The following is a 27,125-nucleotide window of genomic DNA, read 5'->3' on the forward strand; positions in this document are numbered from 1 at the left end:
ACAGGATGATGCATACATTAATTATTTGTTTTCAAAACGGTTACAAAAAAGTGGGACCCCAAAAATTTTACTGTGGGACCCCATTTGTATGACTTGAAGAGGTCCCTGGGACCCCATTTTGAAAATGTCTAGCTCCAACACTGATGGCGTATTGGTGCGTGCAAAACAGCAGCAGGCGGCTGTGGCCTGCGGGCCGGTTCTAATACTAATCAAATATCCTCCCGGGGGGCCATAGATAATTGATCCGGCCTGCGGGCCTTGACTTTGACACATAGGGCCTAAAACGTCTTTTTGAAAATGTGATTCTTATTTTTTATTTGTATTTTTTAAATTATGAATCGATTTAGGATTGGGATGAATAAGAATCGCGATTTGAATGTGGAAATCTTTTTTGTGCACCCCTGCATTGTATTGTTTCTTTAGATTTTCCCATGTAACGTTATTAATGCCCCTGTTTTATGGAATTACACTATAGTCAATAGAACGCCTATCTAACATGTAAATACCGAGATAGCAGTGGTGTAAAGTTACGGCATAATCACGGTTCCGCACGTAGTTGTTTAGCTTTTGCGTAAACAGCTTTATTGATTTTTAAAAGTGCGAACTGTTTGCAGGTAATGCTCCATATAAAAATAGATGTTTTCTAGTGGTTAATGAAATGCAAATTCAAGTACAGCAAAATGAGTATGATAAATGACAACAATGTTTTTGTAAATAAGGTCATAATGCACACACACCACCTCCTGTACACTGAAGGAAAGGGAATGGAGTTTGGTTCCCAAGGATGGAGGAACTAGTCCAGAGCAGTGTAAAAAATGTGTTTACTGTAACGCGTTACTGTAACGCCGTTAGTTTCGGCGGTAACTAGTAATCTAACGCGTTATTTTTTATATTCAGTAACTCAGTTACCGTTACTACATGATGCGTTACTGCGTTATTTTACGTTATTTTTGATGTAGTATCGGCTAGAAACAGAAGATCTGAGTGTGTTTTATTGGAGAGTTGCAGTGTCGTCCTTCTGAATGTTCTTGTGTCACAAGCCGGAGGTGCGCTCTGTGTGTGTCTGGGTGTGGGTGTGGGTGTGGGGAGGGGAGGGAAGCGGGGGGTCATGTCTGTGTTTACTAACAACAGAGCCGCAGTCGAGTGTCTTAACATGGAGATATTCTCACTTCTTTTCTTTTGTCGAGCACAAAGTAAAGAACATTTTAGTTAAATGTAAGTTGTGTCTTGGATCAAAGATCCCGTCTACTGCCCAAAACAACAATTCAAATCTGCGTGGTTAGGCTTTGTGTATGTCACGTGTGCCTTCCTTAGGTGAAGCCAGGGTTACAGCTATGTTGTTATTATGCTGTTTGTTACTTATGTATGTTATAATGCAGCTATTTAAAATAGTTTTGTCAATTTGTTCTGGCCTGAAATAAATTGTCCCTTTGAAACATATCTTTGTCTTTGTGTGTTGTATGTAGACCCCATTGCTTAGCAGAGTTCAGTGATGCAAATACATGTCAAGTTGATCAACAGATTGTATTATTCTCCAGTGCAATAACAGTATTGAAATGAAGGCTAAAAGGGCATTAATGGGAGCCTTAAAGGCCTACTGAAATGATTTATTTTTATTCAAACAGGGATAGCAGATCCATTCTATGTGTCATACTTGATAATTTCGCGATATTGCCATATTTTTGCTGAAAGGATTTAGTAGAGAACATCGACGATAAAGTTCGCAACTTTTGGTCGCTGATAAAAAAAGCCTTGCCTGTACCGGAAGTAGCGTGACGTCGCAGGTTGAAAGGCTCCTCACATTTCCCCATTGTTTACACCAGCAGCGAGAGCGATTCGGACCGAGAAAGCGACGATTACCCCATTAATTTGAGCCAGGATGAAAGATTCGTGGATGAGGAACGTGAGAGTGAAGGACTAGAGTGCAGTGCAGGACGTATCTTTTTTTCGCTCTGACCGTAACTTAGGTACAAGGGCTCATTGGATTCCACACTCTCTCCTTTTTCTATTGTGGATCACGGATTTGTATTTTAAGCCACCTCGGGTACTATATCCTCTTGAAAATGAGAGTCGAGAACGCGAAATGGACATTCACAGTGACTTTTATCTCCACGACAATACATCGGTGAAGCACTTTAGTTACGGAGCTAACGTGACAGCATCGTGCTTAAAGGCAGATAGAAACAAAAGTAATAAGCCCCTGACTGGAAGGATAGACAGCAGATCAACAATACTACTATTACTTCTACTATCAGGAGACACCGAACCAAACACTGGACATGTAACCACACGGTTAATGCTGTGCCGCCTGTCGAAGCCTAGCAATGCTTTTGCTAACGACGCCACTGAAGTTAACTTAGCTACGGGACCTCGTCAGAGCTATGATAAAAACATTATCTCTCCACCTCATCAACACCCGTGCTCACCTGCGTTCCAGCGATCGACGGCGTGACGAAGGACTTCACCCGATCATCGATGCGGTTGGCGGCTAGCGTCGGATAGCGCGTCTGCTATCCTCAAAGTCCTCCTGGTTGTGTTGCTGCAGCCACCTGCTAATACACCGATCCCACCTACAGCTTTCTTCTTTGCAGTCTCCATTGTTCATTAAACAAATTGCAAAAGATTCATCAACACAGATGTCCAGAATACTGTGGAATTTTGCGATGAAAACAGAGCTGTTTGTATTGAGATACAATGTGTCCGAATACTTTCGTTTCAACCATTGACGTCACGCGCATACGTCATCATACATAGACGTTTTCAACCGGAAGTTTCGCGGGAAATTTAAAATTGCACTTTATAAGTTAACCCGGCCGTATTGGCATGTGTTGCAATGTTAAGATTTCATCATTGATATATAAACTATCAGACTGCGTGGTCGGTAGTAGTGGGTTTCAGTAGGCCTTTAAAAAAAAAGAAGTAACTAAATAGTTACTTTTCACAGTAACGCATTACTTTTTGGTGTAAGTAACTGAGTTAGTAACGGAGTTACTTTTGAAATAAAGTAACTAGTAACTGTAACTAGTTACTGGTTTTCAGTAACTAACCCAACACTGGTCCAGAGGGACCATTTGCGACCTGCGGGTAATTTTTTTATTGGCCCGCCACACAATCTTGACACAAAAAAAACACTTCCTGTATTCAAACATTACATAAAAAAAGACAGAAAAAAATGGAGTTACAGCCCAAATCCCCGCCCTCAAAATGAGACCTGAAAACCAAAATGGTCAACGACCATTGTCCTACTTGATGTGCTCTTTGAAGATGTCTGTGTGTCTTGTCATGATCAACATGTCTACAAATTTCTTCCAAGATATGATACGTTTTGGAGAGAAATAATAATTTGTTTTGTTACCAATGACACAAAGTTAAGATGTAGATGTTTTGTTCAGATAGTTTAGCATTTATTGATTGACCTACATTGTATGCTTTTATTATCTTCAATATACAAAAATGTATCAAAGTGGCCCTCGCATACTTACATTTTTCTGTTTGTGGCTCTAAATAAAAAAAGTTTTGGACACCCCTGAATTAGCTCCTCAATGCAATGTGCATGTGAAGTAAGGCATTTATTTCAGAGGGGGCCTTTATTGTGCTTGTGTAAGGACGGAGCCACACACCAGGATTGTCTCTTCAATGGGAATGGAGGGTCACTGCCACACATTAGCATTTATTCTTTATTTGTGGCATATGTGAAAGAGGAGGGCCACTATTTGAGGAAGTGCTGGTTAGGAATAGAGTGGTATCACAATCATAGGAACTGTTCTCGTATTCGTACGCTGCACAAACAAATCAGCGTCTGGCTACAAAGAAATCAATAACAGGTCAAGAAGGTTTGCACTTCATCGCTCCTTCGCTTTCTTTCTCCTCTCTAGAACGGAACGGTGCAATGCGAGGCCATCTCTTGCCCACCTGCTCAGTGCCCGGCGGGGACGTTGCCGGCCTACGTGAAGGGCGCCTGTTGCAAGGAGTGTCAGCGTGAGTGGAGCACCCTTCACCCCCCTCCCACACATACACACACCTCTCACATTTCTGCAAATATGTTATTGGATCTTCTCAAGGGACTAAACCGGGGCTATTCAACTACAAACCCCAAAACCAGTGAAGTTGTGTAAATGGTAAATAAAAACAGAATACAATGATTTGCAAATCCTTTTCTACCTATATTCAATTGAATAGACTGCAAAGACAAGACACTTAACGTTCAAACTGGAAAACTTTGGTTTTTTTTGCAAATATTAGCTCATTTGGAATTTGATGCCTGCAACATGTTTCAAAAAAGCTGGCACAAGTGGCAAAAAAGACTGAGAAATGAGGAATGCTCATCAAACACTTATTTGGAACATCCCACAGGTGAACAGGCTAATTGGGAACAGGTGGGTGCCATAATTGGGTATAAAAGCAGCTTTCATGAAATGCTCAGTCATTCACAAACAAGGATGGGTCGAGGGTCACCACTTTGTGAACAAATGTGTAAGCAAATTGTTGAACAGTTTAAGAACAACATTTCTCAATGAGCTATTGCAAAGAATTTAGGGATTTCACCATCTAAGGTCTGTAATATCTTCAAAAGTTTCAGAGAAACTGGAGAAATCACTGCACGTAACATTGAATGCCCGTGACCTTCGATCCCTCAGGCGGTACTGCATCAAAAAGCGACATGAGTGTGTGAAGGATATCGCCACATGGGCTCAGGAACACTTCAGAAAACCACTGTCAGTAACTACAGTTGGTCGCTACATCTGTAAGTGCAAAGCGAAAGGCATTTATCAACAACACCCAGAAATGCCGCAGGCTTCGCTGGACCCGAGCTCATCTGAGATGGACTGACGCAAAGTAGAAAAGTGTTCTCTGGTCAGACGAGTCCACATTTCAATTTGATTTTGGAAACTGTGGACGTGGTGTCCTCCGAGACAAAGAGGAAAAAAACTATCCGGATTGTTCGAGGCGCAAAGTTGAAAAGCCAGCATCTGTGATGGTATGGGGGTGTATTAGTGCCCAAGGCATGGGTAACTTACACATCTGTGAAGGCACCGTTAATGTTGAAAGGTACAGTACATACAGGTTTTGGAGCAACATATGTTACAACGTTATCATGGACGCCCCTGCTTATTTCAGCAAGACAATGCCAAGCCACGTGTTACAACACGGTGGCTTCATAGTAAAAGAGTGCGGGTACTTGACTGGCCTGCCTGTAGTCCAGACCTGTCTTCCATTGAAAATGTGTGGCGCATTATGAAGCCTAAAATACCACAACGGAGACTCCGAACTGTTGAACAACTTAAGCTGTACATCAAGCCGCTTATGTTTCTAGGACGTCAACAGGCTCATAGTGATGTTACTAGTAGTTGACTTGGAAGTGTTTATTATAATTTGGGGAGAGTCCGCTGCATTATGCTCACCTGCTAAACAACTTTCTGCTCATCCCACCGTCTCTCCTCACTGCCTACCTGTGACGTGAGCACTGACTCCATGCGCTTTGAATATGCACTGCTGATTGGCTGTTGCATGCGCTCTGAATACGCACTGCTGATTGGCTGTTACCGCTCTGTGTGTAACCAATCAGATGGTTCTGTGGGTGGGACAATGCTGGGTGCTGCAGAGACGTACTGACAGAGGCAGAGGCAGAACTAAGCAGAGGAGCTTGTTAAGACTTTAGTTTAGGTGGTGGCTCTTTGTTGTTAAGGCGGCCACCTTAACAACGCTGCGGGAAACCCTGTTTTATTTATATATACTGTATATACCGTATTTCCTTGAATTGGCGCAGGGAATATAGTATTCGCACGTCTAGAATTACTGCCGGGTCAAACTCGTTTCTCAAAATAATTAACGCATGCTTGGCCTTATCGCCGGTTTATTATTGACGCTGGATCAAATTCGTTTCGCAAAATATTAATTTTATTATCGCATGTCTATAATTTTCGCCGGGTCAAACTCGTTTCGCAAAATATTTAGCATATGGCTACAACTTCCACCGGGTCAGATTCGTTACGTCACGAGTGACGCTTTACCTGTCCTCATTTTCAAAATGGAGGAAGCTGCTTTCAGTAGTTTACAATCGCACAAAGGAAAAAAGATAAAGAGCTTTTCAGTAGGATTTAAGGTCCAAGCTATTGAATACCGGTACAGTATGCTAAAGAGAACAGTAAGCAGCTATGTTTTATTAATATACCGTAGCTGCGTGTGTGAAATACTGTATAAGTCATTAAATGACTCCCGCCTCCTGGTGGTAGAGGGCGCTGCCGCGCTAGTGATCCTTCTTGCGACTTCCGGTACTGCAGAAGAAGTGAACACACGCAGCAAGAGATTTTTTTTTCTTTCCTCTGCCTGAACTTTTAACATGGAGGATTACATACCGGTATCTAAAATAAAACAGTTTTCTAAACTGGACTTTCAATCGAAGCAGGAGGTAATAATTAAAGGAATATCTCCATCGAAACAGAGACTTTTAAAACTGAAGAAAGAAAATAATGAAGACTTCTATAAACAAGTTATCGATGCTTTTGGTCAGAAGGAGCTGCAAATGGACTCCATTTATAAGTACAGGTAAGACCATAATAACGTTTTTTTTAATTAAATGTGCTTTTCATGATGGTATGCTTACATCACACTCAAAGCGCACGCCTAAATTTTATGGATTCCTTTTGGTAAACGCCGGAGTGAGAAGAGGTTTTAAAATAATTACCGCATGCACGGCCATCCCGCCGGTTTCCGGTAAACGCAGGTGTGACAGGAGGTTTTAAATTAATTAACGCCCCTGCGGCTATTCAAGGAAATACGGTATATATATATATATATATATATATATATATATATATATATATATATATATATATATATATATATATATATATATATATATATATATATATATATATATATATATCGAACGAATTATCGAACACAATTTTATTGATATCGATTACGTGTCTATCATGATACATATTGATATTGTTTTATCGGCCCAGCCCTAGTCACAGCACGTTGGAATTCATGTTACCCTTCAATGAACCATAGCTCCCCAATGCCGACAGCACTCATGCAGCCCCAGAACAGGACACTCCCAGCTGTCTGCTACTTATGTTGCCAGACAGTAATGGCTTTGTGTTGACTTATTTTCAGTGGAGAGTAAATACTGCAATACAATCTGTGCACTGAGTACTTCAGAACTATGCAGGTCTACTTAATGAATTGAGAAGATGTATTCTTGCTGAAATGTGAGGAGTGTACTTTTGGGAGATACTGTGTCTGGCCTTGCTGTGTTGCTAAGCTACGTCCTAACGTCGCGTCTTTTTGCATACACTTGACGTTATTCACGAGCAGGCTGCCAAACACAGATGGCCATCAGTCACACTTGACGCCAGTCACTTCCGTTCCCGTCTATGCTGAGAAACGATGAAGAAACTGCTTCTTTTGATGGCGCATACCTCGATGCAGAAGAAACAATTCTTTCGCATCACATTTTCTCCACAAAGGGTCTCTTTTTTCTTTTTTTTGTCCCGCTAGGCTGCAAGTTTGGCTATGAACTCTTATTAGCCTCCTCACCGCCACACACGCTCCCAATTCCCCTCTCAATAAAAATGGATTTCCAAGGATATTAGCTTTTCTTACCCTTGCATCCTTCCTCTTCTATTAGCTGTAATAGATGTAGAAGCAGTTCAGTGCAACCTGTCAGTCCATAGTTGAATTATCCAGTACAGTATGGGTAACATTATAATATTAGGTTACAACTGAACCTCAAAAGGTCAAACTCAAGTTTACAGTTGAACTAAACCAGCACTGGATTGCGTTATTTCTCATGACCCTCAGGTCGGTACTGCGACATGAGGCTGTGTGTAGCATGAGTCCGAAATATGCGGAGGTTTTACCCCGCAGGTGTTCTGACCCAATGTGCATAACACGGGAACATGTTTCAGTGTTGGCGCTGACCCCATCAAGTCATAAAAATGGGCTCCCACAGTAAATTTTTTGTAACCGTTTTGAAAACAAATGATACATGTATGCATTATCCTGTTATATCCCACATTCTATATTGTGTTTTGGAAAAAAGTTGTCACAAACGTTACATAATTAATTAAAAAAATAATAACAAAGAATACACATTTTTATTCATATGTAAATGTATTCAGTTATAAACATTCATTCACTTTCTTCTTTCTTTCATGGATCTAAACTTTACCGCTGCCGGTAGTTTTTTCTATATTTTCAATTAATAAGTTCTAGGTAGAGATGTCCGATAATGGCTTTTTTGCCGATATTCCGATATTGTCCAACTCTTAATTACCGATTCCGATATCAACCGATACCGATATATACAGTCGTGGAATTAACACATTATTATACATAATTTTGTTGTGATGCCCCGCTGGATGCATTCAACAATGTAACAAGGCCAAACACACAAAATATGCAAAATCTTCCACAAAAAATATTTGTCAAAGTGGAATATTTGATGTGAAGTAGGGCTGGGCGATATGGCCTTTTATTAATATCTCGATATTTTTAGGCCATGTCACGATACACGATATATATCTGGATATTTTGCCTTAGCCTTGAATGAACACTTGATGCATATAATCACAGCAGTATGATGATTCTATGTGTCTACATTAAAACATTCTTCTTCATACTGGATTAATATATGCTCATTTTAAACTTTCATGCAGAGAGGGAAATCACAACTAAGTCAATTTACCAAAACTATATTTATTAAACAGTTATTAAGCAGTGGCACAAACATTCATGTCGTTTCAAAACAAGAAAGTGCAAGATTGTCAGAGACATTTTAAAACAAGCTATTAGTGCACTTTTGTGCATGATGTCACTAAGATGACATATCAAAACAACACAAAATTAAAGTGCACTTTTTGTACAGAATGCCACTACAATAGTTTAAAACAAATAAAGTGCACTTTTGTGCATGATGTCACACAAGATATTTCAATAAGTGTCAAATAAAAATTTGCTGCATAATAGGAAATCCAACAGTGTATGTCCTTCGCTATGTGGTAGGTTCCTGCGGACGTTATCTCCTTCTGTTGTTGACTATTTTTTTCATACGGTGTTGATGTGGAAATAGTTGCCTCTGCATTTTGTTGGTGTGGCATCAAATGGAGATGTTGACATGCAGAGTTTCAAGCACTCTTCATTCTCTAGCGGGTGACTTTTCAAATGATGCTACATTAGTAGAGCTGCTACTTTTTGTACGCTTTTGCCCCACACTTGACATATTACGGTTGTATGTTCGACATCTTCCTGCTTAAAGCCAAACCACCGCCAGACGATGTTTTTCTTGGGAATTAATTATTCCTTCATTTGTTACCAGATTCGCACCTTCTTTCTCTCGTATTACCACTCGCACCACAGCTAACGTTACCCATGCCGCTACTTCTCTACTCCGCGAGGGCGTATACGTATGTGACGTATGTAAGAAGGTGCGCTTGTTTTACGTCTCTGTGAGAAGGAGAGACTAGAAAGAGTGAGAAGAGCCTGTAGTGTAATGCCTGCAGCTAAAAGCAACTGCGTGAGAACTTATACTTGAATATCACGATATAGTCATTTTCTATATCGCACAGAGACAAACTCGCGATATATCGAGTATATTGATATAAAGCCCAGCCCTATTGTGAAGTAATCGCAGCCTTGGATAGGTCAATAATTCATAAAAACCTTGATTTTGATTCAATATTATGTTTTGAGCAATGGCAGTTTTAAAGAAAAAAACTGCTTTGTTTTGTTAGTCAACATTGCAACTTTTTCTAAATTACATTTCACCTGCAAGCTTTTTTATTCAACTTTTATTATGTTTTTGTTTAGTTTAATAGTACTTTTAGAATGTGCCGTGGGCCTTTAAAACATTAGCTGCAGGCCGCAAATGGCCTGCAGGCCAAACTTTTGACACCCCTGCTATGGATAATACAAAATTAACAACAAAACAAAACACCGGCGGGAAGCGATAATCGATAAAATAAAATAAAAACAAGCAAATCGGGCGGTTAAAAATAAATAAATAAATCTGCGTCCTTAGGACGCACATGCTTCTGGAATTGCGCGTCCTCTCTGATTTCAATGCGTAAAAAGACACAAAAAGTGCGTTAACGCCAACACTGCTGTTTCAAATGTTTTAATTGTGTGTATTTCACCTGGCTGTGCAGCTGTCTAACTCATGTGTTAGTAGATAGGATAGGATAGAGTTTTATTTATCACACAATGGGGAAATTACGTTGTTGCAGTGCAGGTTTTTACATACAGTAACAGAAGTAAAGTGTAAAAAAACAAAAAAATAGTAACATACTACATATTGCTCCCCAATATGTATGGATTGAAGATAAAATACAACAAAAAACACTGACATCCGTATTCCACACCACGAAACAAAACAACAAAAAAACATCACAGTAGATAATGCTATATAGGTTCATTTTTCACACCTTCACGTGAATAAATGACCTAATTTATCGTATCATTTCATTGTTTAATACGTTGTTCATAGTGCAGGATTCTACACTCCAGATTGTTCTCAGGTAAAAGATTCCTTCAAAGATAAAAGTTAAAACAGGAGTTTTAAACCTTTGTGACCACGAGGTCCAACTTTTCCACTACAGAGGGCCCCGGGGACCACTTCAATATTAACACAGAATTAGTAATCTCACTCTTGTTTTGAATCATATTTAATGATTATGTCTAGCCTACTTACAGTTTACAACCTTGTCAAATAATTTGAGCCATGAGTTAATCACAAATATTTTTTATTCATTTTACACTTTAACCTTAGGTTTAGGTCAGGCTGATTATATAAAATAAGTACTAAACAAATATACTGAAAAAAACGAACTCATAAATAAAAAAAAACAAAAAACAATTATGTTTAAAAATGTTTAATAAATTAATAATAAATATTTTTCTTAACTAAACTGTCAATACAATTAGAGTGCACATGAAAATACAGCTTCACCACATTAGTCATATTTTTTGCGCTTGAGAAATGTCTCTATGACTTTAGTTCCAGACTTTTTCTGTTTGTTTGAGATTATCATTACTGCCACAAGTGGTGGAAAAGTGTGTTGCAACTGAGTACCGCCGCGGCCCATAAGGACCACAGCTGAGAAGCAGATATATTTTGGCGGCCCTGTAGGGGCCCCTGCCGCCGTTGAACCCCCACTTAAGAACTTTCGATTTTGGTTGATTTTAGCGGTGCGAGTGGACCAAAGCGGTAGTGTTTCGGCAGAAAGAAGACAACATTTCCCATGAGGACTAGCGCATATAGCGTCATAACTTACTTAACTTAATCCTCTTCGTCCCTGACGGGACATAAGGCTTCGACGATCTGCCTCCATCTGGACCTGTCTTGAGCAACATCCTGTGCCTCGCCGAAGGTTAGGTTCATCTCCTTCAGCTCAGCTGTCACCGTACGCCGCCACGTGTTCTTGGGCCTTGCTTCCTTTTCCCAGGTGGAGTCCAACGTAGTGCGATCTTGGGGATACGGTCTTGGTCCATCCTCAGAACATGCCCAAGCCATTGGAATCGGCGGCATTTGATCTCTAGCACCACACTGTTGCACTTGGTTTTCTTGTATAGATGTGCATTGGATATTTTCTCGGGCCAGAAGATTCGACAGAGTTTCCTGAGGCATCCATTGTGGAAGGCTTCGACTTTTTTCATGTCGTAGGACAGGGCTGTCAAACTCAAATACATAGCGGGCCAAAATTTAAAACTGAACAAAGCCGCGGGCCAAGGTTGAACAAATTAACCTTTTAATAGGGACCCAAACAAGTTTTGCATTGAATATTGAACAAGCAAGGCTTATATAACTTTATAGTGACATGCAAAATTGAGTTTCCAATAATAATAATAATAATAAAAAAATATCAATGGCATATCAAATAAAATGTGGATAAAAATTGAATGCCTCTTTTCTATTTGCAGCCTTCTGAGGTAAATATCAACATAAACTTTTTCCACAGGCTAATAATACATTTGAAAATAAAATAATAATGAATGAATCAAACATTCGAGCCTTGAAGTAGCAAGAGAAAGTGCATGGGGGGTTGAGGTGGGCGTGGTTGGGCGGGGGGCGGGTTTTGGTGGTAGCGGGGGGTGTATATTGTAGCGTCCTGGAAGAGTTAGTGCTGTAAGGAGTTCCGGGTATTTGTTCTGTTGTGTTTATGTTGTGTTACAGTGCGGATGTTCTCCCAAAATGTGTTTGTCATTCTTGTTTGTTGTGGGTTCACAGTGTGGCGCCTATTTGTAACAGTGTTAAACTTGTTTATACGGCCACCCTCAGTGTGACCTGTATGGCTGATGATCAAGTATGCGTTGCATTCGCCTATGTGTGTGTAAAAGCCACATATATTATGTGACTGGGCCGGCATGCTGTTTGTATGGAGGAAAAGCGGACGTGACGACACTTTGTAGAGGACGCTAAAGGCTGCCTTTAAGGCACGCCCCCAATATTGTTGTCCGGGTGGAAATCGGGAGAAATTCGGGAGAATGGTTGCCCTTGGAGATTGTCGGGAGGGGCACTGAATTTCGGGAAAATCAGAAGGGTTGGCAAGTATGAGAATTTGCGGTGTTACAGCGGCACCGCTGCTGTATAATACCGGCTGGCCAGCTCTATTGTTAATTTGATATTGCCTCAAGGGCCAAATGAAATTACACGGCGGGCCAAATTTGGCCCGCGGGCCAGAGTTTGACACCCATGTCGTAGGATGTTACTCGCCGTACAACAATACAGATTTTACATTACTGTTGTAAAGTCGGACCTTTGTTCTTAAGCTATATTGCTTGGACTTCCAGATGGTGTGTAGCCTAGCAAAAGCACCCTGTGCCTTTCCGAGTCTTGCTCTAATGTCCTTTTGTGCAGAGTTGTCCTTACTGACGAGACTTCCCAGATAGGTAAAGTCCTCCACATAGTCGAGAGCGTGTCCATTCACTGTGATTGGTACATCTGGAGTGACATTAATGCACATCACTTGTGTTTTGGACACATTTATGTTCAGCCCTACCTGTTGGGCGAATTTGTTCAGTCTGTCAGTTTTCTCCTGCAGATGGATGTGCTTTGGTGCAAGGGCAGCAAGATCATCAGCAAAATCTAGGTCTTCAAAGTCCACTGGATACCCCTGGGTCTGTCAGTTGTATTCCGCATGACCCAGTCTATGGCAATTAGGAAGAGAATGGGGGAAATAGTTCACCCTTGCGTCATAGTGACACGCTAATACCACAATGATTCAGTAGGACTGATCTTTCCACATTAGAAGGTACGTATTTTATTTGCGGTTTGCAGTCATCGCATTGTTTTATCTTTATACAGTAGTTTTGAGTTTGTTGCGTGTCTGTTCGTGTCAGTGTGGAACTATCAAGCTGGTGGCTATTTATTGCTACCACACACATTTCCAATAGCTAGCATTAGCATTATCCTTTTGATTTGAGCATCGAAAGTCACTTACTAGTCCAGCAGGAACAAAGCCAAGGCAACATCAGTCTGAAATCCCTCCTCCTCTGAGCTCATGCCAGCAAGTGAAAGCTGGGCCAATGTTCATCCTTTTATCCAGGTTGCCTCCCTTTTTCATTTTTGGATCCTCAGACAAAACTTTTTGTTTCTTTGGTTGTTTTGCAGCTTCTGCCATGATAACAGTAATTACATGTAGGAGTTTTTCTTCTTCTTTCACATCGACTTCCATCTTATTAACGAATGGTTAAAGGGGGAAGTGACGTACGCCGTAAAGCAAGTCAGCATATTTGTAGTTTTTTGTGTGGCAGGGTTCCTGCCACCCTCCTCAAAGTTGCTTAGTGCCACGAAAAGCAATACAGACCCCTTCAGGCCATGACCAGTTTTAAGTCCATGTGTCATCCCAAAAGTTATGAAAATATTTTAAGAAGGTTGAGAAGTTAAGAAACACTGATTTAAAACAGGTTTTTTTACAGTACAGTTAGTTGTCCATGTGTTCCTTATTCCTTGTTATATGCATACAACTTGATGGGGATGCACATCTCGTCAGGCTTAGAAAGCAGTGAAGGTAATTCTTATAAACCACCTTTCATAGTCTCCAATCAGTACAACAAGGCATACCAACACACAGCTAATTACACACGTTCTCGCTTTTGCATAGTACTGTCATAATGCTTTCCCCATTCCTTGATGTTAAAACCTTATCTGGCAGCTTAAAGCCTGGCAGGGAGGAGCTTTTACCCTTTTTCGTGCGTGTTTATCACATGAATGGCTTTATTGCATTGTGTCTGTCATTGTTGTATTCGCAAATGTTAAGGCTATAAAACACAGGTGTCAAACTCAAGGCCTGGGGGCCAGATCGAAGCCCCCCCCCCCACATCATTTAATCATCATTCGTTCACAATCATTATGAAAGACATGACGAGGGATGGATTTTTAAAAAAAGCATTCTAAATATTAAATAAACATAAATTAAATTCTGCTTACAGCAGAGCCAATGGGAGCTCCAGTATTCTGCACATAAAATCCGATAAATAACCATTTAAAAAGCGCCAACTATACTTAATTTACATTTTGTGACTTGAATATTAAACAAGTGCACCGGTGCACAGCTGCAATCAATCAGCAATCTGCACACCTGAAGCTGACGAGACGCTGGGCTTCTTAAGTTCAAGTTCAAGTTCAAGTTCCAATGATTGTCACACACACACTGGGTGTGGTGAAATTTCTCCTCTGCATTTGACCCATCCCCATATTCACGCCCTGGAAGGTGAGGGGAGCAGTGAGCAGCAGCGTGCACCGCGCTCGGAAATCATTTAGTGAGCCAGAGCAAACCTGTGTTCCGGGCCAGAACGTAGCGACCTGTTCCCGTACACAGCATTCCTCCGTTCCCTAATGACGAGCTGTGTCTCTCGTCTCCCCATATTCCCCTCTGGTTCCCTGGCTGCCCCTTTTTGGATCTCGACCTCCCGCCTGGACACAGACTTTTGACGCCTCGCTCTTGCCCCTGACCTCCTGCCTGTCTCTGGACCTTCGAACCTTGCCTTGCCCTATCTTGGACTTCCGCACCTCGCTCAACACTCCCAGTAACACTCAGAGCTAAAACGACATCATTGCCTATGTGTCGTCTTCTTCCCTTGCTGTACCACATAACATTAGGACCTGGAACTGGAGAGAACCACACGGAAAGCGCTTGTTCCCCCCGCCAACCCACCCTGTTTCTTCTCAAGAATTATGAAAAATGTTTCATCTAAATGGGAATATATGAACATCCTAGCAGTCGGCATCATAATGACAGCAGACATTGTACAGTAAGTAATCTGAGGCTGAGTTGACTTGAAACTGTTTAATATTGCACTTTTTATATGTAGAAGAACAGTTTTGTCATTTTATTTAATCTGAGCAACAACTTGAGTCAGTTTAATGTTGATTAACGTGGACCCCGACTTAAACAAGTTGAAAAACTTATTGGGGTGTTACCATTTAATGGTCAATTGTACGGAATAGGTACTGTACTGTGCAATCTACTAATAAAAGTCTCAATCAATCAATCAAAAAAAGCACTTTATATGTAGAAAGGTTTTGTTAAGAAACCATTTTGAGCCTTATTTTATTTAGTTTTTATTTTATATATGTTGACCACATTAACCCTGGCAATGGACCCTCTGTGTATATGTATGTTATGCCATTGTTTACAAATTTGGTAAATAAAAACCAAAAAATTTATAGTTTGTTGTTTTCTTACTGTACCGAAAATTAACCGAATCGTGACCTCTAAACCGAGGTACGTACCGAACCGAAATTTTTGTGTACCGTTACACCCCTAGTAAATATTAAATGTTATTATAAATGTTACTAAATGACATATTTACATCATATAAATAAAACCCTAATGGAGGTGTTTGGATGTTTTTTAAAGGCTTTATAGGCTCCATTGTAAGCTGACTTTTGATTACTAAGTTTTTAGAACGCATTAGAGAAAATCCATCCGTTTTCATGTCTTTCATAAAGATTGTGAACGATAGGCAAAATTCCCCCAAAAAGTGCAGTTTTGCTGGAGGCGGGAGGGATCATTATTGTTTCTCGTCAATTTAGTCAGGTTCACTTCCAAACAAATGTTCGAAAAGTGCTGAAAATTGGATGTTTCACCACAGCCGCTTCGTGGAAAATAATTACACCGCAATCTTTCCACCTTGGCGGAGGTCTGCGCTCCACTGAGTGCTTTCCTCGTTATAATTATCTCCTGTATGCAAGGGGATCTCACGTGGGGAGTAATGCGCTGTATTCCAGTGTTAATGTGTTGCTGCTGCCGCTAACCTGTCTGTCTCACCAACAGCTGTCTGCCTGTTTGGCGGAAGGGAGCTGGTGGAAGGGGATCACAAGGCCGTGCGCGACTCCTCCAGAAGGTGTCTGCTGTTTGAGTGCAAGGTACAGGCACACACACACTCATCAAAAAAAAGTTAAAAGCTAAGTTTTTCCTTCCTCAGAGGATAAATCAAATTTGCAAGACACTTCAGCTGAATTTTATTGATTTCGACCGTTGACCTCGTCTTTTGTCTTTTCGAGTAATTGGGTTTACCGTTCAATGGACAAAGCTTTTTTTCCCTCTCTCACCAATTTATTTCAAACACAACAAAGCAAAAATACTAACCATCTACATCAGGGGTGCCCATCATGTCGATCACGAGCTACCGGTCGATGGTGGGTGTGTCAGTTGATCGCCAGCCAGACATTAAAAAAATAGTCCTAAAAATTAGCGATCATCAATCTTCACCAAGACGTCACTTTCGTCACTTGATTGACATTCACGGCACTCGAGGGTCTTGTGAGATGACGCTGGCTGCTGCCAGATCATTATTAAGAAAAAATGACCGACAGAAAGGCGAGAAACACTTTTTATTTCAACAGACTCTCGCGCCGTACCTGCCGTCAAAACTCTAAAGACCGACTGCACATTTCCTGTCTTCACAATAAAAGCTGTGCTTCATCCTGCCTGCGCTAATAAAATAAGAGTCTCAGCAAGCTAGCGCACAAAAGCTAGCAAGCTACGGAGTTTGCCTCCAATGTATTTCTGGTAAAGTGTATAAAAAGGAGTAAGGAAGCAGGGACAAATAAGATGTCAAAAACCAACCACTTTCATGTGGCCTTGGACAGAAAGGAGGACTTTTTTTGTCCTCCATTTGAAAATGTGGACAATATCATCACTACTGTCTGATTCCAATCAGGTAATACACCAACTTATATTCTTGTCTACATGAAAGATAATAATCTATTTATTATGGTTATGGTTTGACTTGCATACAATTACAACATGATAAATGTTTAACATGCTTGTATTTTTATTAAACATCTTTAACATGTTAACAAAATGTATGTTTCATAAATAATTAAGTATAAATTATAAATATAATATATATATATTATATTGGAAGACGGGCAGCACGGTGGGACAGGGGTTAGTGCGTCTGCCTCACAATACGAAGGTCCTGAGTAGTCGGGAGTTCAATCCCGGCCTCGGGATCTTTCAGTGTGGAGTTTGCATGACCTCCCCGTGACTGCGTGGGTTCCCTCCGGGTACTCCGGCTTCCTCCCACCTCCAAAGACATGCACCTGGGGATAGGTTGATTGGCAACACTAAATTGGCCCTAGTGTGTGAATGTGAGTGTGAATGTTGTTTGTCTATCTGTGTTGGCCCTGTGATGAGGTGGCGACTTGTCCAGGGTGTACCCCGCCATCCGCCCGATTGTAGCTGAGATAGGCTCCAGCGCCCCCGCGACCCCGAAGGGAATAAGCGGTAGAAAGTGGATGGATGGATATTTGAAGACCTTTTATGGAAATGAAAGAACAGAGACTCAGATTTCCCTCGCCCGGACGCAGGTCACCGGGGGCCCCCCTCTGGAGCCAGGCCCGGAGGTGGGGCACGATGGCGAGCGCCTGGTGGCCGAGCTTGTCCCCTTCGGGCCCGGCCGGGCACAGCCCAAAAAGGCAATGTGGGTACCCCCTCCAATGGGCTCACCATTCATGGGAGGGGCCAAAGAGGTCGGGTGCAATGTGAGCAGGGCGGCAGCCAAAGGCAGGGCACTTGGCGTTCCGATCCTCGGCTATATAAGCTAGCTCTTGGGACGTGAAACGTCACCTCGCTGGGGGGGAAGGACCCTCCGCTAGTGCGCATGGTGGAGAAGTTCCGGCTAGATATAGTCGGACTCACTTCGACGCACAGCAATGGCTCTGGAACCAGTTCTCTCGAGAGGGGCTGGACTCTCTTCCACTCTGGCTTTTTACCCTGTTAGAGGTGACGGGCTGGGGTGGCAATTCTTGTTGTTCCCCGGCTCAAAGCCTGCACGTTGCAGTTCAACCCAGTGGACGAGAGGGTAGCTTCCCTCCGCCTTCGGGTGGGTGGACGGGTCCAGACTGTAATTTGTGCTTACGCACCAAACAGCAGCTCAGAGTACCCACCCTTTTTGGATTCACTCGAGGGAGTACTGGAGAGTGCTCCCCCGGGTGATTCCCTTGTTCTACTGGGGGACTTCAACGCTCATATTGGCAACGACAGGGAAACCTGGAGAGGCGTGATTGGGAAGAATGATCGCCCGGATCTGAACCCGAGTGGTGTTTTGTTATTGGACTTTTGTGCTCGTCACAGATTGTCCATAACAAACACCATGTTCAAACATGAGGGTGTCCATATGTTTACTTGGCACCAGGACACCGTAGGCCGCAGTTCCATGATCGACTTTGTAGTTGTGTCATCGGATTTGTGGCCTCATGTTTTGGACACTCGGGTGAAGAGGGGGGCGGAGCTTTCTACCGATCACCACCTGGTGGTGAGGTGGCTGCGATGGTGGGAGAGGAGGCCGGACAGACCTGGCAGGCCCAAACGTATTGTGAGGGTCTGCTGGGAACGTCTAGCACAGGGGTGTCAAACTCAAATAAAGAGTGGGCCAAAATTTTAAACTGAACAAAGCTGCTGGCCAAGGTTGAACAAATTGACCTTTTAATAGGGACCCAAACAAGTTTTGCATTGAATATTGAACAAGCAAGGCTTATATAACTTTATAGTGACATGCAAAATCGAGTTTCAAATAATAATAATAATAATCAAAAAATATCAATGGCATATCAAATACAATTTAAATAAAAATTGAATGCCTCTTTTCTATTTGCAGCCTTCTGAGGTAAATATCAACATTAACTTTTTCCACAGGCTAATAAATATGAAAATAAAATAACAATGAATAAACCAACCATTCAGGACTTTAAACTGCTCAGTTTGCAACACACTGATCTAATCTGATGTGCCCAAGCCAGATACCTGGCATCTTTTCTTGGATACTAGTTCATTAATGTCGGGGCTCAGACTTTGAGCTGAAGCAACCTTCATTATCGAACGAAGGTGTTCATCAGTCATTATATCTCGTAGTCCACCCGGACCACAGTCTTGGGGGCGTGCCTTAAAAGCACTGCCTTTAACGTCCTCTACGAGCTGTCGTCACGTCCGCTTTTCATCCATTCTAACAACGTGCCTGCCCAGTCACAAGTATGTGCGGCTTCTGTACACACACAAACATGAATGCAACGCATACTTAATCAACAGCGATACAGGTTACACTGAGGGTGCCCGTATAAACAACTTTACCACTGTTAGAAATATACGCCACACTGTGAATCCACACCAAACAAGAATGACAAACACGTTTCGGGAGAACATCTGCACCGTAACACAGCATAAACACAACAGAACAAATACCCAGAACCCTTTGCAGCACTAACTCTTCCGGGACGCTACAAAATACACCCCCCCCGCTACCACCAAACCCCCCCCCCCCCCCACCCCCGCTGTATATAATCGGCGGGCCAGCTGTAGTGTTAATTTGATATCGCCTCAAAGGCCAAGTGAAATTACACGGCGGGCCAAATTCGGCCCGCGGGCCATAGTTTGACACCCATGGTCTAGCAGAATCGCCTGTCAGAGACAGTTTCAATTCCCACCTCTGCAAGAACTTTGAACATGTCACGAGGGAAGTGCTGGACATTGAGTCCAAGTGGATCATGTTCCGTACCTCTATTGTAGAGGCGGCCGATTGGAGCTGTGGCCGCAAGGTGGTTGGTGGCGGTAATCCTAGAACCCTGCTGGTGTGGATGCTGTCAAGTTTAAGAAATAGTTCTATTGGGTCCTTTTGACTCTTAGGACTCCGGAGGCAGCGGACAGTTACCGACAGGCCAAGCGGTGTGCGGCTTCACCGGTTGCAGAGGCAAAAACTCTGACATAGGAGGAGTTTGGGGAAGCCATGGAAAACGACTAACGGACGGCTTCGAAGCGATTCTGGACTACCATCCGCCGCCTCAGGAAGGGGAAGCAGTGCACTGTCAACACCGTGTATGGTGAGGATGGTGTTCTGCTGACCACCTCCTCAATCCTACCAACACGTCGTCCTATGAGGAAACAGTTCCTGGGGAATCTGTGGAGGGCTCTCCTATTTCTGGGGCTGAGGTTGCCTAGGCAGTTAAAATGCTCCTCTGTGGCAAGGCCCAGAGGGGTGGATGAGATCCGCCCGGAGTTCCTTAAGGCTCTGAATGCTGTGGGGCTGTCTTGGTTGACAAGACTCTGCAATATCACGTTGACATCGAGGGCGGTACCACTAGATTGGCAGACCAGGGTGGTGGTTCCTCTCTTTAAGAAGGGGAACCGGAGTTTGTGTTCCAACTATCGTGGGATCACACTCCTCAGCCTTCCCGGTAAGGTCTATTCAGGTGTACTGGGGAAGAGGCTAAGCCTGATAGTCGACTCCTTGGATTCAGGAGGAACAGTGTGGTTTTCGTCCTTGTTGTGGAACTGTGGACCGGCTCTATACTCTCGGCAGTGTCCTTGAGGGTGCATGGGATTTTGCCCAACAAGTCTAAATTTGCTTTGTGGACTTGGAGAAGGCATTCGACCAAGTCCCCCGGGAAGTCCTGTGGGGAGTGCTCAGAGAGTATGGTTGTATCGGACCGTCTGATTGTGGCAGTCCGCTGCCTGTATGATCAGTGTCAGAGCTTGGCAGTTAGTCAAACTCGTTTCCAGTGAAGGTTGGACTCCGCCAAGGCTGCCCTTTGTCACCGATACTGTTCATAACTTTTATGGACATAATTTCTAGGTGCAGTCAGGGCGTTGAGGGGATCCGGTTTGGTGGCTGTAGGATTAGGTCTCTGCTTTTTGCAGATGATGTGGTCCTAATAGCTTCCACCTGTCAGGATCTTCAGCTCTCACTGGATCGGTTCGCAGCCGAGTGTGAAGCGACTGGGATGAGAATCAGCACCTCCAAGTCCGCGTCCATGGTTCTCGCCCGGAAAAGTGTGTAGTGCCATCTCAGGGTTGGGGAGGAGACCTTTTTTTTCCCCCTGCACGTCATTGCAGACCAGGTAATGCGTCAGTAATGCTGGAGTCAAACAATTCTGATTCATTCAGACATCCGCCAAAATTAAACTAAGGCAAAAAAAATAAAGCAAATAAAACTTAAAAAGCAAAATATGGAGGCACTTGAAGGCTACAGTGAAGAGTGCTACGATCGTCTCGTCATGGGGAACCATCTAAGACGCCAATGTCCAAAAGAAGCCACCCGCAGGACTCACCTGGCTATGTTTCACCGCCGGGTACAAGCTTCACTGACATCTTGGATTCAATCGACAAGAGGCTGATTTGTTTGGATGGCCGCCTCGCACTTGTCAAGGTGCTCCACAAGGAATTCCAAGCCATCCGAGAGAGCTTGGACAGGTCGTCTCTCTCGCCAAGGAAAATGCCGGTCTTTGTGAGTCCGTAAAATCCCTCACCGAAGGAGTGGCGCAACCGGGAAAACAGGAGCATGAAGGAGCCCATGCTGGACCTCCAGGCGAGAAGCATGAGGGACCATCTGGTCTTCGCGGGAATACCGGAAAAGACAGAGGAAGATCCCGAGGAAACCATCAAGTCCTTCATGGAACACCAACTCAATCTTCCAGCGGAAACCATCAGGAACATCACCTTCCATCGCGTCCACCGGCTTAGAGCCAAAAAGCCGGCTTAGAGCCAAAAAGCCGGAGAACAGGAGGCCGAGACCCATCGTAGCTAAATTCGAACACTTCAAGCAGAAGGAGCAGGTGAGAAGCCAGGGCAGAGAGCTGAAAGGACCCAACTTCAGCATCAACGACCAATTCCCCAAGGAAATCCTCGACAGGCGCTGCCATCTGTTCCCGCTTCGTTGGAAGTTTATCACCGAAGGATGCCGTGCTGTCATCGCGGTGGATAAACTTTTTAGCAACGGTCAACTTTACTGTGATCCGGAAGCCACGTCGTGGCTGTATTATTAACGTCTGAAAAACTGTAAATGTTGTATTTTCAAAAATTTCATTATGCTTCATTCCCTCTCTCTTTTTTTCTTCCCCTCTCTCTCACAATACACCTGTGCGTCATCATAGCGCTCTTGAAACATCATCCGGTCTCGCTCTCTCTTTCGGTAAATCTATATGTTTATTGTTTTACTTTCTCGTTTTTCTTTTTATGTCACTTATTTCACTACTTGTTTAATCCAGCACTGTCTTCTTTTCTTTTCATTTTATGTTTTTTCATTTTTCTCTTTTTATTTCTCCACCTGTTGTGTCCCCTTGTCGTCGTCAGCATTTACACTCACAGTTCTCCGCTAATACATGCACAACTATACACTCACTTTGCACACCTAAATATATGCATGATAGGCTTACATTTAGATACAGACATGCATTATTTACACCTAAAGTACACACATACATCCACACACTTAGTTAAAGTCTAGTTTAGTATTTCCACTATACAGTTTGTCACTTGGAACGTGCATGGGGTCAGGTCCAAGGAAAAAAAATATAAAAATGTTTCATCATTTGAAGAACATGCAAGCAGACATTGCTTTACTACAAGAGACTAACCTCTCCAAGTCCGATACCTCAAAACTGCATTCATCGCAATACCCACACAAATACTTTGCTAGTTACAACTCCAAACAGAGAGGCGGAGCCATTCTCATTAGTAGAAAGGTAAACTTTACATTACATAACTCCATTATGCTCTTTCTCACTGGCACTCATCGAGGGTGGACGCTCCCCTTTCCTCTCCCTTTTCTCTCCTGCTTGCTTCTTTGTCTTGTCTTGTCTTAACTTTTTTTGTTGCCTCTTTTTGCACTGCTCTCCAAATCTAAACGTTGGAACTATTTAACTGGCCTCAATGAAATTGACAAGATCTTGGGTTTGGGGGAACCTGCTTGTCGTGATGAAGCGATTGTTGCTGGACACACGACGGACTCTTGGGAGAAGAAGGATTGCCGCGTGCCTGGCGACCCTTTCAGTCGAGGACGTGAATATATAAATTGGATTGTTTCCCTGGCTTCGAGACTCTCCCGAAGGACAGTGCGGCGAAGACACAACAAACTCCCTTCTTGTCTCTCATGGACACACACCTGTTGTTGTTGACTTTGGACTGACTATCGGCTGCACAACATGAAGGCGAAGACACAACAAACTCCCTTCTTGTCTCTCATGGACATACACCTGTTGTTGTTGACTTTGGACTGACTATCGGCTGTACAACATGAAGGCCGCGGAACAGAAACACGCGGCAGGCTTACACACACACATGCATCCACAAAAAATATACGCCACACACACATACCCCACTCCCAATCCAACGCCCTTGACGCAAATCCCATAGGGGTGATGGACGGATGGGCAGCGCCGAAGAGCTGCAGCCAGCCACCATGGCCCTCTACTCCCTCCCCTCTGTTGCTAGATATCTTGAGATGTACGTTGTGATATGTATATGTCCTTTGCTATGGAGGTTTTTTCCCACTCCAGACTGGGCCCCCTTAGGAGCCAGTCTAGATTGTATTTTTTTTACTCATCCTTCCCCAGCGTTTACCGTTTTCCCATCTTTTACGGGGCGGGGCGCCTTGTGGCGACTCATCAGCGTTACTGTTCTGTAACCCTGAACACTGTTTGTTTAATCTTGAACGGGTTTGTGCTGAAAACAAAGTTCAGTTGTACTTGTGCAATGACAATAAAGACCTACCTACCTTACTGACATAGAGGGAAGATACATCATTCTTAATATTTCTGTTGACGGGAGAAGCTTTTGTATCGTCAACATTTGGACCATAAATGTTGGCGATACAAAAGCTTCTCCTGTCAACCCCTCCTTATTTCACACTTTCTTATCTTCACTTTCTCCTTACTCAAACTACTGCTTGATTCTAGGAAGGGACCTCAACTTAGTATTTAATCCAAATATACGTTTGTAGATCGGTCCAGAGTGACTGGGAGTCACCGTGAGTCTCAGTCAGTTGTAATACTTAAGCAATATATGAACGATTATGGTCTTTGCGATGCCTGCCGTTCTTATCACCCCACTCTTAGGGAATACACTTATTTTTACCCAGTACACCACTCATTCTCTCGCATTGACTACTTTTTAACAAATAGCTCAATTTTATCTGACATCTCAAACATTCACATCCATCCTATCATCATTGGTGACCATGCACCTGTCTCACTCTCCCTCACTAACACAACTATCACTGCACCTATAAAACAATGGAGACTTAATACATCATTACTAAAATACCCAGACTTCCTAAACTATTTTGAGAAAGAATGGACAGATTTTTTAGATTTTAATGATCAAACAGAAATCACGGCGTGCATTCTCTGGGAGACAGCGAAAGTAGTTATGCGAGGAAAAATTATTTCTTATTCATCATACAAGAAAAAAATTGAATATTTATTAGAGCAGGAACTTGAAAATGATAGCATAAACTCACAAAACGAACACATTCTGAACAATTTGAGAAAACTCAAATTAGATCTAAGAGAAATAATTGATAAGAAAAGTAAATTCCTGCTCCAGATGTTATGCTTAGAAAAATTTCAACATGACAATAAATCAAGCAAATATTTGGCTAACCAACTAAAATTAAACAAAGAAAATAACTATACCATCCATTAAGGATTCAGCTGGGAACATTACGCACGTTCCTGAGGAAATTAACTCCATCTTTAGTGACTATTACAGAAACGTGTATACACCCCAGATTGACCCATCTCTTTCAGATATTGAGACATTTCTCAATGGTATAGACTTACCTTAATTAAATACAAGGCAGGTATCAAATTTAGATCTTGCTATTTTTGTAGATGAACTTCACGATGATCTTTAACAGATGCCAAACAATAAAGCACCAGGGCCTGATGGGTTCCCTGTGGAGTTCTACAAAACATTCTGGTCACTGCTGGCTCCGATATTTACAAAAGTGGCTTTAGAGGTTAAAGAAAACTCCTTTGTCCAAATATGAACTCTGCCACAATCAGTCTTTTGCTAAAACCTGATAAAGACCCAACACTTCCATCCAGTTACCGGCCAATCTCCCTGATTAATGCTGATCTTAAAATTATCTGCAAAGTATTAGTTCAAATATTAGAAAAAGTCACTCCATAAATAGTACATCCTGATCAAACAGGTTCCACCAAGGAGAGACAATCGTCCAACAATGTTCGCCATCTACTCAATGTGATAGACTATTCTGTTATTCATAATCTAAAAATAGCTGTTGTTTCTTTAGATGCTGAAAAAGCATTTGATAGAATGAATTGGAATTTTTCTTCTAGCTACTCTACAGACATTTGGATTTGGAGACTCATTTATAGCATGGATCAAGGTCCTATATAGTTTCCCTACAGCTTTGGTTAGAACGAACAGCCACATCTCTCCAAGGTTTCGTCTTATGAGGGGCACTAGGCAAGGGTGTCCACTTTCTCCGTCACTGTTTGCTATATTTATTGAACCTCTTGCAACCGCAATTCGACAGCGTGCAAATATTAAAAGCATCCATACCGCAACCGTTCATCATAAAATAAGCCTTTATGCTGATGATGTATTACTTTTCTTCTTCTCTTCAAGATACAATCTCACTCATTAATAAATTCAGTTCTATTTCAGATTACTCCATCAACTGGTCCAAATCTACTGTGTTACCAATTAATTTTGACTTTCAGAGCACCTCATCGATTCCACTGCACAAAGGGAACATTAAATACCTGGGTATCAATATTTCCTCCACATTGTCAGATCTGAATCGCTTGAATTACTCCCCAATCTTAAAATCGATTGAGGATGATCTGGCGCGTTGGAAAACACTGCCCATCTCACTTATGGGAAGGGTTTCTACCGTGAAAATGATGGTTTGCCTAGGGTTAATTATCTGTTTTCAATGATTCCCACCAAACCTTCTCAAATCTGGTTTAAATCACTAGACTCACACATCAATCAGTTTCTTTGGAAAAGTAAACCAACACAAATCAGCCTTAACACTTTACAAAAAAACTAAGAATATGGGGGTCTAGAACTCCCAAACTTTTCCTATTACTTCCTTGCAAATAAACTACAATATATATTAAAATGGATCAATCCCACTTTATTGGATAATTTATGATTGGAGATTGAACAATCACTCAGCCAAGAGATCCCAATTTGTAACTTGCCCTTTATTAGCCAAATTCTCCGAAAACACAATTGCTTTAAAAGTATTAATATACGCACTACCTTAACAGCTTGGTGGGAATTTTTTAAAATAACTGGGTCCCTGCTCACTCCCTGCCAATTTACGCCTATTTGGAAAAATCCTGATTTTCTGTTTAACAAGAAACCATTGAACTTTCCAACATGGTATGATGAGGGAGTCAGATGCCTTGGGTATATCATCAATGGAAACAGTTTTATCTCTTTTAAAAGTTTAATAACACATATGCAATAAATCCTAACAAATTCCTAGAATATATACGAATCATCTGTAATCAGCGCAAGATTCAACAAAACAACATGGGAAAGTAATCACACGTCTGTTAAATTCTTCAAAACATCTGCCCCCAAAGCTTTATCCAAATTGTATGCTTCATTATCAAAAATAGATAACACAATAGGTATCCCAACTTCCAAATGGCACTCAGACGTATCCACAAGCTGTGACCCAGAATTCTGGAAACAAACCTCAATACTTGTCGTTTGATTAAGAATCCAAATTTATGACTGACTCAGCTCAAAATACTTTTACAGAATACATTACACCGGTCTAAGAATGTTTAAAATGGGTTTAGCTGACTCTAACATTTGTGTACACTGCTCAGATAATAAGGTAGACAACTACTT

At 42.2% G+C, this 27,125-nt stretch overlaps 1 protein-coding gene across 3 annotated transcripts in view; it reads left to right on the plus strand.

The window, feature by feature from the left end:
• nell2a (neural EGFL like 2a) overlaps positions 1-27,125 on the plus strand; it is a 442,132-nt gene that overhangs the window by 128,864 nt on the left and 286,143 nt on the right. For all 3 annotated transcript variants that reach the window (XM_062035926.1, XM_062035927.1, XM_062035925.1), the window contains 2 exons: positions 3,876-3,978; positions 16,284-16,375. In XM_062035926.1, the coding sequence (XP_061891910.1) occupies positions 3,876-3,978; positions 16,284-16,375 (195 nt within the window). The remainder of the gene's footprint in view (positions 1-3,875; positions 3,979-16,283; positions 16,376-27,125) is intronic.

Source organism: Entelurus aequoreus, linkage group LG24, assembly GCF_033978785.1.
Source record: "Entelurus aequoreus isolate RoL-2023_Sb linkage group LG24, RoL_Eaeq_v1.1, whole genome shotgun sequence".
Lineage (NCBI taxonomy): Eukaryota > Metazoa > Chordata > Actinopteri > Syngnathiformes > Syngnathidae > Entelurus > Entelurus aequoreus.